The 15,582-nt window shown below is 43.2% G+C and overlaps 2 protein-coding genes across 4 annotated transcripts in view; one reads left to right on the top strand and one right to left on the bottom strand.

The window, feature by feature from the left end:
• The window catches only part of LOC116870028 (histone H2B type 1-A), a 384,027-nt gene that overhangs the window by 77,554 nt on the left and 290,891 nt on the right, over positions 1-15,582 (bottom strand). The window lies entirely within an intron of this gene.
• H1-6 (H1.6 linker histone, cluster member) lies at positions 6,052-6,802 on the top strand. Its single transcript, XM_032861712.1, has one exon. It carries the CDS (start codon positions 6,071-6,073, stop codon positions 6,707-6,709), a length of 639 nt encoding a protein of 212 aa, XP_032717603.1. The 5' UTR covers positions 6,052-6,070; the 3' UTR covers positions 6,710-6,802.

Genomic DNA, 15,582 nt, shown 5'->3' with positions numbered 1-15,582 from the left:
AATTAAATTAGATCGGTGGGCTTGTAAGAAGAGTGAGAGGGAAGGACAGTTCCGGTGTGCACGCAGCACAGAAAGAGCATTCGAGGTCAGAGCCAGAAGATAGCCATGTAGAGCTCTCACCAGAATTTGACCGTGCTGGCACTCTGATCTCAGATTTCAAGTCTCCAGAGCTACGAGGAGATAAATTTCTATTGTTTAAGGCACCCCATCTATAGTAATTTTTTCTGCTAGCCTGAGCAGACTAAGACAGTGTCTTTGCTGTGACTTACAGACAAGGAACGTGAATAGCAATGAATCTTGGAACACTGAAAAAATAAAATAAACAAAACAAACCAAACAAACAAGAAAACAAAATAAAAATAGGAAAGTGAATAAGACTAGGAGAAATAAAGTGCTATTTGGCTCCAATCACAAGAGTCAGAAACAGGCAAGGTTTGGAAGCTCACCCAGGTGTCCTTATTCCAAGGCCAGAGCTCCTCCACTGCACACACGGACAATAGCCTTGGAGGGCCGAGGGCCACAAGTTCCCACAACCAGTATTAGTCTGAGACTTGTCACCAGAAGGTGAATGTTTAATCTTAAATAAATAGGTTTTCACTTCTCCCTCATGAAAAATGTTGAACTTCTTGCAAAACTAAAATGCAAATCGTGTGCAAAACCATTTTTGCCCACCCAGCGGGAAGTGACATAAAGCCTAATGATATCCTTACAGCATTGATTGAGGGTGATACGTGCAGTGGAGCAGGCTCTCAGAGTGGTCGTAGTCAGACAAGTAAAATAAGTGGAAAGATATATAATGGAAAATGTTTATTTTTTTAAAATATTTTTTAAAGATTTATTTATTTATGGGGGGTTGGGCAGGGGCAGCAGGAGATGGAGGTAGAGTCTCAAGCCGACTCTGCACTGAGTGTGGAGCCCCATTGGGGGCTTGACCACATGACCCTAAGATCATCATCAGAGCCGAAATCAAAGCCGGGTTCTTAACTGACTGAGCCACCCAGGATCCCCTAAAATGTTTATTAAAAAATAAAAATAAAAGAGAGGCGCCTGGGTGGCTCATTGGGTTGAGCCTCTGCCTTCAGCTCAGGTCATGGTCTCAGGTTCCTGGGATCTGAGTCCCGCCTCAGGCTCTCTGCTCAGCGGGGAGTGCCTCTCTGCCTACTTGTGATCTCTCTCTGTCAAATAAATAAATGAAATCTTAAAAGAAAATAAAGGAAACATGGGAGTTACAGGTGGAAATTAGATGGACTATGTGTCTATCCTCCCATTCAGTGGGTCTGCACAGCTAAGCCCCGCCCACACACCAGGCACTCTTGTGAAACGATTCAGTAGCGTGCCTGGTAGACAAAAATCCCGGGTCCATGAACTTGGCATGTTCATGGAAAGGTATTATCCACTGACTCAGGAATGCAGTGGGCTGCATTTCACAGAAATCCATATGTAGTCAGTTAGCTAGAAAGAAATTTGCTCTTCCCAATTAGCAGGAGAGCTTGGCTGCTTTGTCACGGGCGGTGGGGAGCAGCTGAGGCTGCCCAAGTGTACAGGTTTCTTCTAGCATCCTGCGCTCTCAATTGTGCAATTTTCATCCTCCATGTAATTTTCCACTTCATGGTTCTCTTTATCTCCTCGGGAGGGTGAATCTCTGCTCCAGACTGGAAGAAAGGGTAAGATCAAGGGGAAATAGGCATGGACCATCTAAGTCTACTTAGTTTGAAAAAAGGAAGATACAATAAACCTATATATATATATATATATATATATATATATATATATATATACTTCTTGCTTTTTTGCTAGTGACTCCATATTCTGTATTAAAGTGCAGCAGAAAATTCACACCAAGTCTTAATGCTTGTGTCTCCTTACTTTCGAAGACTGGCTCATTAACATCCATGGAAAGGTTTTGGATAGAAGTCTATGTTGTTAGCATTATACATGGGAGTCACAAATTAAGAAACAGCATGATACCAGTAGTGTCTTTGTTTACATATAAATAGCTAATAAGCCAGTTGGGAATGTCAGGAAGAACAGAAATAAGTTACCTGAATGGCTCCTCCAGTGGGTTTCTAATTATGCAAATCATTTTTCTTGGAGGACAGATGCTTCCAGTGCTTTCTACTTAGCCTTTGGTGAGTTTGGTCCTCTTTCCTCTGAGACGTTTCTAGAACTCCTTCGGAAGGTGTGCTGTTTCATAAGGAGGGGCAGAAACAAGCTGAACAAGTCATTCAGGTCCATCTGACTCAACTGAGGACTCCTTTCCTGCCACCCTCTCTCACAGAGATCTCTCCGTCTTGAAACCCTGGGCAGATTATTGTTTTGCGCATTGATTTCAGCACCAAATAATTGTTATTGCATATATTTAAATCTTACCTACCAAATAAGGAAAGTGGTGATTTCTTTAGTTTGAAGACCAAGTAATACTTATTTCTTAATTTAAAAACTGTCATTTTTATGTCCCTCAGCCCTGGAACAACATCAGACCTGCACTTGATATTTAATACTTGATGATTTTAGAGACAACTTTTACAAACCATGGAACTGTTCACAAGCAAACAAAATAATTCTTTAATAGCAAGACAAGCAACCAATCAAAATAGAATGATTCAAACATGAAGAGATCAGTTGAAAAAGAGGTGAAGTCAAATGTGAACTAATGTTTGTTAAAGATAGATGAAGCTATCTTTGAAACAAAGTTCAAATATAGCTATTGAAAAAAGAAGAAACATGAAAAAGGCTAACAGTTTTGAAAGGTAGGTCTAGATACTAGGAAAATCTAAGAAGCATGTTGGGTAGACGTTCTGGTAAGTGAAATTCTGCTGATCTCACTGAACATACTGAAAATCTGTAGATGCCTTTATTTTATTCACACACACACACACACACACACACACATATAACATGGAGAAATATAGAGTAAACACCTTTTTTTATACAACAGACTACAGGGCAACCCCTTCAGGCCCCCTCCCTCCTTGGGAGCTTTGTACTATCACTTTGCTATCGCTCAATAAACCTTCCTTTGCTGCCCACCACTCTGTCTGCTCTACCGCTTCATTCTTCAAAGTGGTGTGACCAAGAACTGTGGGAACCGATGGAGAAAAATCCTGCAACACCTGGACCAAAGAGATTACAGTTGTCCAGAAAAAGAAGGTGTCCTCAGGTCACATAGCCAGACTAAGTACCTCCAGGTGTTTGCTCAGAGAAAACAAGGAAGGTGAATAGAGGCTCTGGAGGTCAGCGTAACGCCCACCTCAAATCTCGGCTCTGAGCACGTGACTCTTGATCTCAGGGTCATGAGTTTGAGCCCCATGTTGGGTGTAAAGATTACTAAAAAAAAAATGAATAAATAAACTTAAAAAAAAAAACCCAACAGACTAGAATGTTAAATTAATATTAAAAATGGGCTGTACACTTTCCCTATCATGACAGAATAAATTTATTATTTTTTTAAAGAAAACATTTAGTTTCCTTGCTACTGCCTCCCTTGTTTTACTATGTAGAAGTTAGAGAGGCCAGCAAAAGTTGATCTTAAGGAAATGTTTATGGCAATATTATTTCCCTCATGAAAGTTCAGAAGGTTGACTTTCCCACAACAGAAAATCTGTCAAAATAAAATTACAGTATGGCCTCACAAAAAAATGCTATAAAAATGTAATTACATGGACAGCAGTTGTAACATATCAAGAGGAAGGAAAAAAATGACCCAACATCAGTGATGTCTGTAACTAGCTAGAACCTTTTGAAGCCAGACTCCTGTTTCCTAGCTCTTAGACCCTGGGTGAGTTTTATGACTTTTCTGTCACTCAGTTTCTTAACAAACAAATTAGTTTCTATACATTTTCATTTTTTGAAGGGGAAAAACTTGGGATGGTGACTAACACAGTAGTAAGCAATGTGTGTGTTCGTTTGTATGTGTCGTAGCTTTTAGATTTCCAATACAAAGAATGAATCATGGTTCTTTCTCTGGATCTTAAATTATGGGACGTAAGAATTTTTTAAATTCTCCAATTCTTTATTACTTTTTTTAAAATAATTATTATTATTTTTTTAAATCTTTTTGACAGACAGAGATCACAAGTAAGCACAGAGGCAGGCAGAGAGAGAGGAAGGGAAGCAGACTCCCTGCTGAGCAGAGAGCCCGATGCGGGGCTCCATCCCAGGACCCTGGGATCATGACCTGAGCCCGAAGGCAGAGGCTTTAACCCACTGAGCCACTCAGGTGCCCCTCTTTATTACTTTTAAAGCAATAGAATGATATGTTCTGTCAGCCTAGAATAGAATGATATGTTCACTTCAGGCCACTTCACAACCTGACCCCTAAGCACAAGTACTCGGGGGGGTCACACAGGGTCAGAAAAACCAAACACATGTTAAAACCTAGGGTCCTCAGTGAGATGCACCTGTAATCTCCCTTAGAAGAAAGATTTTTCAAATCGAGGGTCACATTAGTGCCTTAGTGTGTTGTGAAATCAATCCCGTAGTTTGCAACGAGCATTAAAAGAATGAAATAGATTGGAATGCATCAGAAAGCAAGCACTTAAGTTGGCATTGTTTTTTGAATGTGTGTGTGTATTTTCAGGTGTGTGTGTAAGCATGTGCCCATGACACAGAGAGAGGCAGAGAATTTGCTACTCCACTTTGCAACCGGAAGTTGGAAAGTCTCCTCATTTGATTTCTGCTTCAGAAATATTTCAAATGTAGACTCTCCATTCCCATACTGTCTCCTTAGGTGAAGCCCTTGTCTTTCTTCTAAGACTGTTGCAACAGACTACCAACCTCTGACACTGAGCCCTTTCCAATAATTATTTTTTATGTGAAAATTCTAAAACCAAGACAGCTACAAGAACAATACACAAATCCTGTCCTTAAAAACTTCAGGTCGTTCCCCAGCCTGCAGAAGAACAAACTTCTCATGCAGGCATGGGGTGTTGGTGATGGAGGATCTCCACAAGATGGTCTTTTTGGGGTTTTCTCTGCTGAAGCCTGTGCTTCAGCCATACTGTGCTCCTCTCTCAGCATCCTTCTAGAAGGTCTGGCCTTGATAAACAAATTCCCATCTGGACCTCTTACTACGGCAAGTCCGAGGAAAAGCCCAAAAAAGCATCCCAGACCTTATCCCGGTAACTCCTCTCGCACAGCTTTGCAGGCACATGGGCCAGCCCAGTCCTGCTCGAGATCTGGGGTTATGCTTCCCACTGAGCTTTTCCTGACTCCCATTTTCAAGTTAATTGGGAGTAGGGACTCTATCTTTTTCTCTTTGTGTGTACTTGGCATTTAGGAGGTAGACTGGGGTTGGGTGGGGGTGGGGTTTGGCCTAATGAAACCAGAAGCAAAATTCAGTTGAGGACACGGCTCACGGAGGTGACCTGATTTGGGGAAAACAGTTATCACATGTTAGGTCGCTTTACTCACTCCATCAAGCCACAGGGACCTAATACTGGTTTAAGTCACAAACAACCCACATGCCTTGGAGATTATGGTTCATTAGATTGTGTTTATCCAAATAAAGTCGTACTCTGCGATTTTTTAGACAATTCTATAAGCATCTCCTAAGCACGCCGTGAGACATTTAAGAGATGTGTTACTTCCTTCACATACATAAATAATTTCCAATAAAAATCAGTGTGTGAATAATTTATTTTTTCCATCCATTGGAAGCCAACCGTTTAGAAAACCACTCAGAAGAGCGGAAGTAAACCCCTTGTTCAAAATTCCTTTTAAATTTACAAGGAAAGAGGAAGTTATTTCCTTCTCCTTGAATTTTCCCGAAAATCAAGAGCTTTATCTAACAGTTCTGGCATTCAGAGTCGTTTTTCATGAAAAAGTTAAAAGGCACGTGAAATCTGGGTCTCCGCAGACGACCCAGCAGTGAAAGATGGACAATTCTGCTAGGAGGATTTGTGCGGGATCCAACTTTTGGGGGTAAAACAAACACAAAAGCTCCTCCCTCGAGGGGCGGGGCGATGGCCGGGTGACGCACCAATCACAGCACGCCCTGCCCTATATAAGGCCTGGAGGCCGCACGGCATCTTGTGCTCGTCCATAGTCGCTCTCAGCTTGTCTTCGTGCCATGTCTGAGACGGCTCCCGCAGCCACAGCTGACACTGCCTTGGTTTCAATGGAGAATCCTCCAGTAAAGAAGAGGGGGAAGAAGCCGGGGGGCCAGCCAGGCGCTAGTCGCAAGGCCCCGAGCCTCTCCGTGTCCAAGCTGATCACGGAGGCGCTTTCTGTGTCCCAGGAGCGAGCAGGCATGTCCCTGGCTGCGCTCAAGAAGGCGCTGGCGGCCGCCGGCTACGACGTGGAGAAGAACAACAGCCGCATCAAGCTGGGCCTCAAGAGCCTGGTGAGCAAGGGCACCCTGGTGCAGACCAAGGGCACCGGCGCCTCGGGCTCCTTCAAGCTCAGCAAGAAGGCACTTCCTGAGCCCACCAAGAGCAAGGTCAAAAGGCCATCTTCCGCCAAGGCGAAGAAGCTGGTTTTATCCAAGGATTCGAAATCCCCGAAAGGTACCAAGACCAATAATAAAGCCAAGAAGCCCAGGGCAACGGCAGCGCAGAAAGCGGCCAGAAGCGGCAGGAAGGCTCTGGGGGCCAAGGGCAAGCAAGCACGAAAGAGCCCGGGGAAGGCCAGAGCAGAGAAGCCGAAGGCCGGGAAGCCCAAGCTGAGCCAGCAGAAAACCAACGCGAGGAAAGTGGCGTCCAAGAAGTAAGCAAAAAGAAGCTCTGTTGTGAACCCAAAGGCTCTTTTAAGAGCCACCCCAAGTACTTAAAAAACGGCGTGACACTGAAAACTTCTAGTAGCTTTTAATTGTGTAACCGTGTAGTGGTCTCTTAAGTGAACTCTGATGTAGGAAGTAGGGTCATGTCAGAGAAGGTACTGATCTAGAAAGGTTTATCAGTATTTGGAAATCCTGTATCCTCGTCCAAAAGTAGGTTGCACAGTAGAGTTAAATAGGGCACATGGCCTTGTATAGCCGCCATTTTTCTCTGGAAAGGCATATAGGTTGAGGTTGGAGCAGAGATCAGCTTTGCAGGAATGTAGCTGACTTTCCAAGGGCTTGTATTCCAGTTGACCTTGTTAAATGGTACTGTTGTAAATAGGGTTCCAGAACTCACTGTCCTCAGCTTTCTGTGGGTCAATGTATAGATGTATAGGAATTGTAACAAGATTTGAATTGGAATTTTAAGTCTTTCTGGGGTTTTTCCATTTACTTTTTGAAGACTTTGGAGAGGGAGAAACAGACTCCTCGCTGAGTAGGAAACTGACCTGGGGGCTCCATCCCAAGACTCTGAGGTCATGATCTGAACCAAAACCAAGAGTCAGATACTTAACCAACTCAGCCGGTCAGGTCCCCCGGATTTAACATTTAAAAATAGAAATATCAAGTACCTTCAGTTTACAGTTGAAAGAATATTGAGGGGCACCTGGGTGGCTCAGTGGCTTAAGCCTCTGCCTTAGGCCCAGGTCATGATCTCAGGGTCCTAGCCCCATTGGGTTTTCTGCTCAGCAAGGAGCCTGCTTCACTGTCTCTGCCTGCCTGCCTACTTGTGATCTCTGTTAAATAGTATGTTTTAAAAATATATTGAAATACCGTATATCATTTCCAAAGTACTGTATTGTCACATTAAAGAAATTGGTTTGTTAATACAATTAGTCCAGCATAATTGTAATTCTGTTTTATGAAGAGTGGATAGGCTTGTCCAGACTGTGTTCCACAGGCTGAAAAATACTAAACCTTTACGAAATACTGGGGCTACAGTTTTTAGGGTCCAAACTGAACTACATCACAAAAACTTGGAAATTCTCAGGGTCTGAGTGAAGGAAGGCCTCTCTCATTTTAAGCAAAATCAGTTTTTCAGCTTTCACTTTAATTTGGGATTTGGCATTCTTAAAAGGTTACTATAAATGTCAAATTCATACTGTTAATCTTATTTTGGGCCTTGGTATTTGGAGCAACCTTGAACAAAGACCCATGCAAAAACTACGTAACGCGTTCTTTCATGTGCAAGCTTGTATTACAACTCGTTAGGGCCTTGCCTTTCTAAACTCGTCCATGTAATTAGGCCTCTGATGATCTTTTATATAAGGGAAAACGAATACACATAATGGTTTAAAGTTGTATAGAATCAGCCACAGCCTGTGTCTTGCTTGGACATGGCGGTCAGTTTCTTTCAGATTGGAAAGGCGGCTCAGAAATATGCTTCACTTACCGGGGAAGGCCGTGAGTCCCTCGGACGGACCCCAGACCTCCGCCTGGTAGCGGCAGGTGCCGGAGACTGCTCGAATCCGTCTAGAGCTGACCCCGAGATCCTGCGCGCCTTTGTTCCTCGCACCTTTTTAGCTCCTGGCATACATCGGGTTAAAAACAAAGTTAACCAACCAGGGTTCTTCCTCCACTTCCGGGTCCAGCAATTAGACCCTTTCCAGCCAAAGGGAAAATGGTGCTGAAATCCCACCCTCTGCAATTGTGCCGCACCACAGCGAGTATCATCCAATCAGAACTTGTCCCCAGAGGACCTTCATTTACAAAATCGCGGCTGGTGTGACCGGAGAGCTTTGTACGCTGCGGGCTTCCGCCTCTGCGGTTATGTAAAGGAACTTCGTCGGGGCACTCACAATTGCGTTAAATACACGCATTTCTGTCCTGAAAACACTTCATTGCCAGCACTTGACCATTTAAAACAATCTTGCGACCCCGTTAGTATGGTATAAACGCCCCATAACCGAAGACTACAGCAACCGCAAACGACTACCAACCTAGCCTCCCGTATATTTATGCTTAGCAACTACCACTGAACTTTACCCCCAAATTAGGCCTACCAAGTATAACAGCCCTTTAAGGGATTTTGTGGGCGGCCCTGAAAAGGGCCTTTGTGTTTGAAAGTGTGGTGGGTGGGTTCCGTGCGCTTAGCCCCCGAAGCCGTAGAGGGTGCGGCCCTGGCGCTTGAGCGCGTAGACCACGTCCATGGCCGTGACCGTCTTGCGCTTGGCGTGCTCCGTGTAGGTGACGGCGTCGCGGATCACATTCTCCAGGAACACCTTGAGCACCCCGCGGGTCTCCTCGTAGATGAGGCCGGAGATCCGCTTGACGCCGCCGCGCCGAGCCAGCCGCCGGATGGCGGGCTTGGTGATGCCCTGGATGTTGTCGCGCAGCACTTTGCGGTGGCGCTTGGCGCCCCCCTTGCCCAAGCCCTTCCCGCCCTTGCCACGACCAGACATGATTGTCGCTAAAGTGACAGCGCGGTCTTTACGCAGCCCTTTAAATAGCATTTCTGCGGACCTGATTGAGAACGCTGTGCCCTGGCGTTCTTTCCAAATTAGGTTAGTAAAGGAGGGTGGGGCAAGGAGCCCTCATTAACATATCGGTGTTTTCATTGGCCGGTGAAACTTCGCTCTGCGCCGGCGCGCTGGAGGAGGAGATGGTATGGTTCTCCTCTGACTGGAAAGCTTCTTCCTCTTCTGTCCTGCGTTGTTTTTTCCCGGGCGCGTTTGCAAGTAGAATGTGTTCTTTTTTATCAGGTAAAGCCGCTGAGCAAAGATAACCACTCAACGTTTCATTTTATTTCACTTAATAACTAGTAAGTTATGTATTGATTCCTTGGCGGGGAGGGGAATATAGAGGTCATATGGGAAAGACGGTGGATTTATAGGTCAAGGGACTTTCCCTCCGGTTTCTTTAAACTGACACATTTAGAAGGGCTTCTTTATGTTGGAGGAAGTGTCAGCCTGGCTTTCTAAAAGCTCGGGCCCCGTGCGGGGCGGGGGGAGGCGAACAATTGCAAATTAAAACGTCTGTTCCCTTTCAAACATTATTGAGTGACTCCTGTTTCTACAAAAGTCTGTGCCAGGGTTAGGGAACCTGGAGCTAAGCTTGGAGAGCCAGTTGTCCCTGGACCCTCTTCTGGCCTGCTGGGCCTGTCTGATCGGCCTGCAATTCCTAGTAAGCTTACCTTCCCTCCCTAACTCAAGGCTTGTCAGCCTTCTCCAGGTTTAGAGACAAGAACAAACCTGTTGTTGAGTTGGGGATTAATTGTAGGGCAGGGCTAATACTTGATTAAGGTCATTTCAAAGCCTACAGGGCCCTCTTGTGGAGGGCTTTTAATGAGATTATCGGTGTTTTAAACAAGGCTAATCCCATTAAGGAGAAAAAAGCAGAATAGAGCAGAATTGGATCTGAATGTGGTTTGGGAGAGGGCTTTTTCAAATAAAACATTTCTCCTTAGCCTCCTGCTGCAGCTTTTGAAAATTTCCATGATGAGACTTAATCTAGTCAAAACATGGAAGTGAGGGTGCATACGCTCCATCCTAGTTAATAAATAAATGTCTATTGTGGATACTTAGAATGAGACTATGGCCTGAGAGCGATCACATATATATATAATCTCATACTTTTTCAGATGAAAAAAGAGTTCCAGGAGAGGGTAGGAAAGCCCTGATCTGTAACACATCTGGAACTATTAAGCATTCTTCTGCCTCAGATTGAGGGTTTTTAGGTTCCTGACTTTTACTTTCTCCCTCCCACCACAAACACATATTTTACAAGGAGGACTTAGCTAGGAAGAAATGTCAAACACTACAGAGAAAAGGTGTAAGGTCTGAGGTTATAAGTAAAACTGAAATCTCAACATGCTTTTTAATTCATGGAAATAAATAAAAGTAGCATGTATATAATATGGTAATTTCATGCAAAAATCCACGGTGTGAGCCACCGCGGATACACATCCCAGCAGGTGCCCTCTGCATTTCGGCCAGAGATCCAGGCCAGCTTCCCTCCAATTTTATTTTGCCCACTCTATCATTAATAAAACCTCACTTTTATTTTGATATCTTTTTCTTTTTTTTCTATTCCCTTCTCCTAATGTTCTCTTTTATCAATTTCTCTCAATGACGTTGACTCAAAATTTGTGAATGTCAGAACAGAAATGTTTAAAAGGTATGCGGATACAGATGTATAATAAAGATGATCCTTCCTCGGTTGGGCATCTGTCTTGGGCTCAGGTGGTGATGCCCGAGTCCTGGGATCGAGTCCTGCATCGGGCTCTCTGCTTGGCGGGAAGCCTGCTTCTCCTTCTGCCTGCTGCTTTCTCTCTCCTGACAAACAGTGTAAAAAAAAAAAAAAAAAAAAAAAAAACAAGAAAAAACAAGAATGGATCCTTCCACTCAGTGAAGAGTGCCTGCCTTTCTTGGTCTTAAGGTTTGGGAGAGGGGTGGCTCACTGTGGAACCTTTATGGCTGACTTTTCTTTTCACCTGTCTTACCCTCAGAGTGAAACCAGCTTCAGAGAACCCCGTTCATTCAACATGTGAGGTACGTCTTTCAGCCAACAACCCTACAAACAAATTGTGGCTAATAGGTCACATCACACATTTGAATGAATAAAACCATGAGGTTAACGAGAGGTCTTATAAAAATATGAAATTCCTACAACCACCCTCTGCAGCAGACTGACTCAATCAAAGTATCAGAGCTGAGGAATCATGTATAGATTACATATGTGTGTGTGTGTGTATCAAACAATTTTTTTAAAAAAGGTTTTATTTGTCAGAGAGAGAGATGCAGGCTCCCCGCTGAGCAAGGAGCCCAATGAAGGACTTGATCCCAGGACCCTGGGACTGTGACCTGAGCCCAAGGCACACACCTAACTGATTAAGCCACCCAGGCATCCCTATAATTGGCAAATAATTCTGATACTTGCCCAGGGTTGAGAGCTACCACTATATATCATCATTTTAAAGTGTATAATTGTTCTTTAGTGAGAAGAAATATTAGAGTAGAAATACTTTTGACTTATATTACAGTCAAAGAAAGGTATACGTTCAGCCAGACCCAACTTAGTTTTCCAGGGCTTTATAACATTGGTTATCTCTGGGCATTTGGGGACATCACTCCTAGTCTGGGGCGGACAGCTCTCCCAGCCACGGGCTGATGAACCTTACTGCAATTTAAGGCTTCAGTACATTTCTCTTTTCCAGCAACCTAACCTTTACCCTGGTATGAATACCCATTGTCTTAGTCACTTTCCCTAAATTCAGTTTTCATTTCCATTGGCTTATCTGTGGCCCATAACATATACTAGGTCTTTCCCTAGTTTTCTTACTTCCTCTCTGTCCTGTTCTAGAAAATGCTCTATGTTTTCTTTTCAGTACAGTCTACTGAAAGGTTTTGTCCCATCTACTTCCTCAGTCTGCTGTCTTTGTGGGCACTTAATTAAACATTCTTAATTTATTTTGACCTCCTAAAAAAAGTTCTTTGGACAGGGAATTTCTGACAATGTCCTTTGTATATATTTATTTGTTTCAAAATTTTTTTTAAAAAGTCTCTAATTAAATTTGATTTTCAAATTCCTTTGGATACTTTTTTTTTTTTTTAAGATTTTATTTATTTATTTGACAGACAGAGACCACAAGCAGAGGGTGGGGGTGGGGAGCAGGCTCCCTGCTGAGCAGAGAGCTCCATGCTGGGCTCAATGCCAGGATGCTTAGATCATGACATGAGCCAAAGTCAGAGGCTTTAAACCACTGAGCCACCCAGGAACCCCCTTTGGATACTTTCTTAATCACATACACAAAACACAAAAAGTATTTCGCTCTTGTTTTAATGGCAAAACTGTAATTCCAAACATATACAAAAGGAAACTCCATTAACTGTTACATCTGTATTTAAGACAGATGCCCTCTTTTGCACACATTGTCAAGACGTTTTGGCAGGATCAAAATTGGTTATTCACTGCTTTATGGAAATGCCATTGTGGTAACTATTTAAGGAATTAAATTCAGGGCATTTAATCAATCCTAGAGTAAAGTTAACTGAGACTTACCACTGGGCTTTATACAGATACTGGTACTTCCCCTCCTCACCCACACGCCGTCCCACCACAAGTACACAGAAGACTCCAAAACTGTTTGTTAGACTCTTTGGATCAAAAGCTAGAATTTTATATTTAAAAAATAACAATACTTAAAAAAAACCCAAAAACACAAATAGCAGCAACAGTTTCTACCCAAATCTGGTGAATAAAGTGATTCACAGGTGTTTTGGGGCTACTCAGACTCAAATTTCTCCCTTTATGAGAAAGAGAATAAATAGAAATGAGAATTCACTCATTAGAAATTTGTTTATTAACAGAAAAAAAAAACCCTTAAAAAATACACCCAAAGAAAATGTTTCCAAATATTTATGAAAAAGTTACAGAGATATGGCAAATTCTGAAATGTTAAAACAGATTCTCTCTCCACTACAGCAAACATCAGCGGTGTGGCCACCAGGAGCAGCCCTGAGAGTACAGGAGTAGTGCCCCATGACATTTTTTCTTGACACAGAAAGAGGTACTGTATAGTGGTTATGAGCCTGACTCTGAGCCAGACAAGCGAGAATAAAAATTGAGCACAATAATTTTCTAGCTGTGCAACCTTCAGCAAGTTAGGTCACAAATCTGTGCTTTGGTTTCCATAAAACCAAATAAGCGTAATGAAATAACCATGGCTCCTACTTCACTGTATTCTTCAGAAAAAATATCCTGAACAAGGCCTGACATCTAGGAAATGCATACTTATTATTAGCTGAAAAAAAATAGTTTTAGAAAATATTCATGCCATGGAAGACATGCGTGCTGGATGTCAAGTCAATCTAGGCTTTGTAACAAAATCATCACATATAATCATTAATAATGAGTTGACATTCTACCTGTTAATATTGATTCCAAAAGAGAAACAACAACAACAAAAAAAACCGATGATGCCAAGTCTACAGATAGAAATCAAAATCTCAGATACCCGTCCATCAATGTGAAGATCTTCAATGTTTAAAGTCATGCATTCTTAGTTCTAGTCATTATTAGATTAGAGTGAGATTAGAAAAAAATTATAGTTTAAAAATGGTAGCTTATAAGAGTTTTCCAGCATTTTAGAGATGGCATGTTTTCAAAGTGGGGTGTGTGTGTGTGTGTGTGTGTGTGTGTGTGTGAACGTGAAAAATGTTTCATAGTGAGTCAAGCCCACTAGCCCTGTAAGACCATATTGTTCAAGCAGAGCAAGAATGTCTGCTTTAACCCCCCAGCAGGTCTTTTTTTTTTTTTTAAGATTTAATTATTTTTTTACTTGACAGATTACAAGTAGGTGGAGAGGCAGGCTGAGAGAGAGGAGGAAGCAAGCTCCCCGTGGAGCAAAGAGCGCAGTGTGGGGCGGGATCCCAGGACCCCGTGGATCATGACCTGAGCAGAAGGCAGAGGCTTAACCCACTGAGCCACCCAGCACCTCCCCCTCCCCACCCCCACCCTAGCCCCAGCAGGTCTTAACCAACTGCTGCACCTGAACTTCAAAGATTACCAAAGGTTTCTTCGGTTCAGGCAGCTCAGCAGTGAGCTGTGATGAAACCAGCTGGTGACTCAAATTCCTCAAACTCTTAAAAAGAGTTTTATCTTTCTCCACAAAAGATGTCCAGTGGCCCTCTCCTCTTTCTGTCTCCTTATTCCTGCAGGAAACACCTCCCCCACCCCATAGCTAGACAGTCGCATGACCAGTGTGACACTTTCGACGGTAGCCACCAGGCGGCACCCTTCTCCACCCGACCGCGATTTGTTTGTGGCTGGTTTTGCCAGAGGCCACATAGGATCCAGAATTTAAAATGTCGGTCTTTGATTTTTCAAAGCTAGTTGATCTTAAGAATTGATGGACAAGGGAAGAAAAATTAAGGTAAGAAACACTGAAAGAAAAGAGAGGTTTATAACTTCCATTATAAAAAGAATGAGCGGCTCAGTCAGTTAAGCATCTGACTCTGGGTTTTCACTGAGATTGTGATCTCAGGGTTGCGAGATTGAAGCCTGTGCTGGGCTCTGCACCGGCTGTGGAGTCTGCTTAAGATTCTCTCTTCTGCTCCTCTGCCCCCTAAAGAAATCATGCAGTGTGCAACACACTAAGTGTGTGTTTATTAAAGTGTATATGTTGATTTTATGTGTTAATATAGCAAAACCGAGAGGAGATACACAGATCGTCTATCACTAGCTAATTGGAACGAGAGTTTCAACTGAACTCATTTTCAACTTTTTGACAATAAGCACAAATTACATGTACTTTTATCCACTTAACTTCTGTAACCAGAAAAAAAGAAAAGTTTAAAAAAAATCGTTGAGCTCTCTTTGCCCAAATTCAATACCTACCAAACCGTTGAGCTATATTTGGACTTTCGAGGCACATGCCGCAGAGACAGAATGCCTGTTGCACTGTTTGCGGCCAAATGTACATAGCAGCAGAAATGAGACCCGTGCCATCCGGGCATCGTGTCTCTTTTGAACATGGTCAGATGAATTACTTTCCCAGAACGGAGTAATTCCTGAGCAGCTTGGTGAGATGAGTTTCTTTTCTTAATGTGCACAATTGGGGAAGAGAGACAGACTCCCTGGAACCCCAGGAATATGCCAGGGTACCCCCAGGCCACACTGTGGCGTCCGTTTTGCCATCTTTAATATGAGAGATATCGCTCTGGTTCCTGGAGGGAAATGCCAGCAGGATTGTGACTCCGGAGGTGCAGGCGGAACGAAAACACCATGGGGTCCAGCATAGCCGCAGACACAGCACCGATCCCTGT

This window comes from Lontra canadensis, unplaced genomic scaffold (assembly GCF_010015895.1).
Source record: "Lontra canadensis isolate GAN:19392208 unplaced genomic scaffold, GSC_riverotter_1.0 scaffold21, whole genome shotgun sequence".
Classification (NCBI taxonomy): Eukaryota; Metazoa; Chordata; class Mammalia; order Carnivora; family Mustelidae; genus Lontra; species Lontra canadensis.
This window is presented reverse-complemented; position numbering and strand designations above follow the sequence as displayed.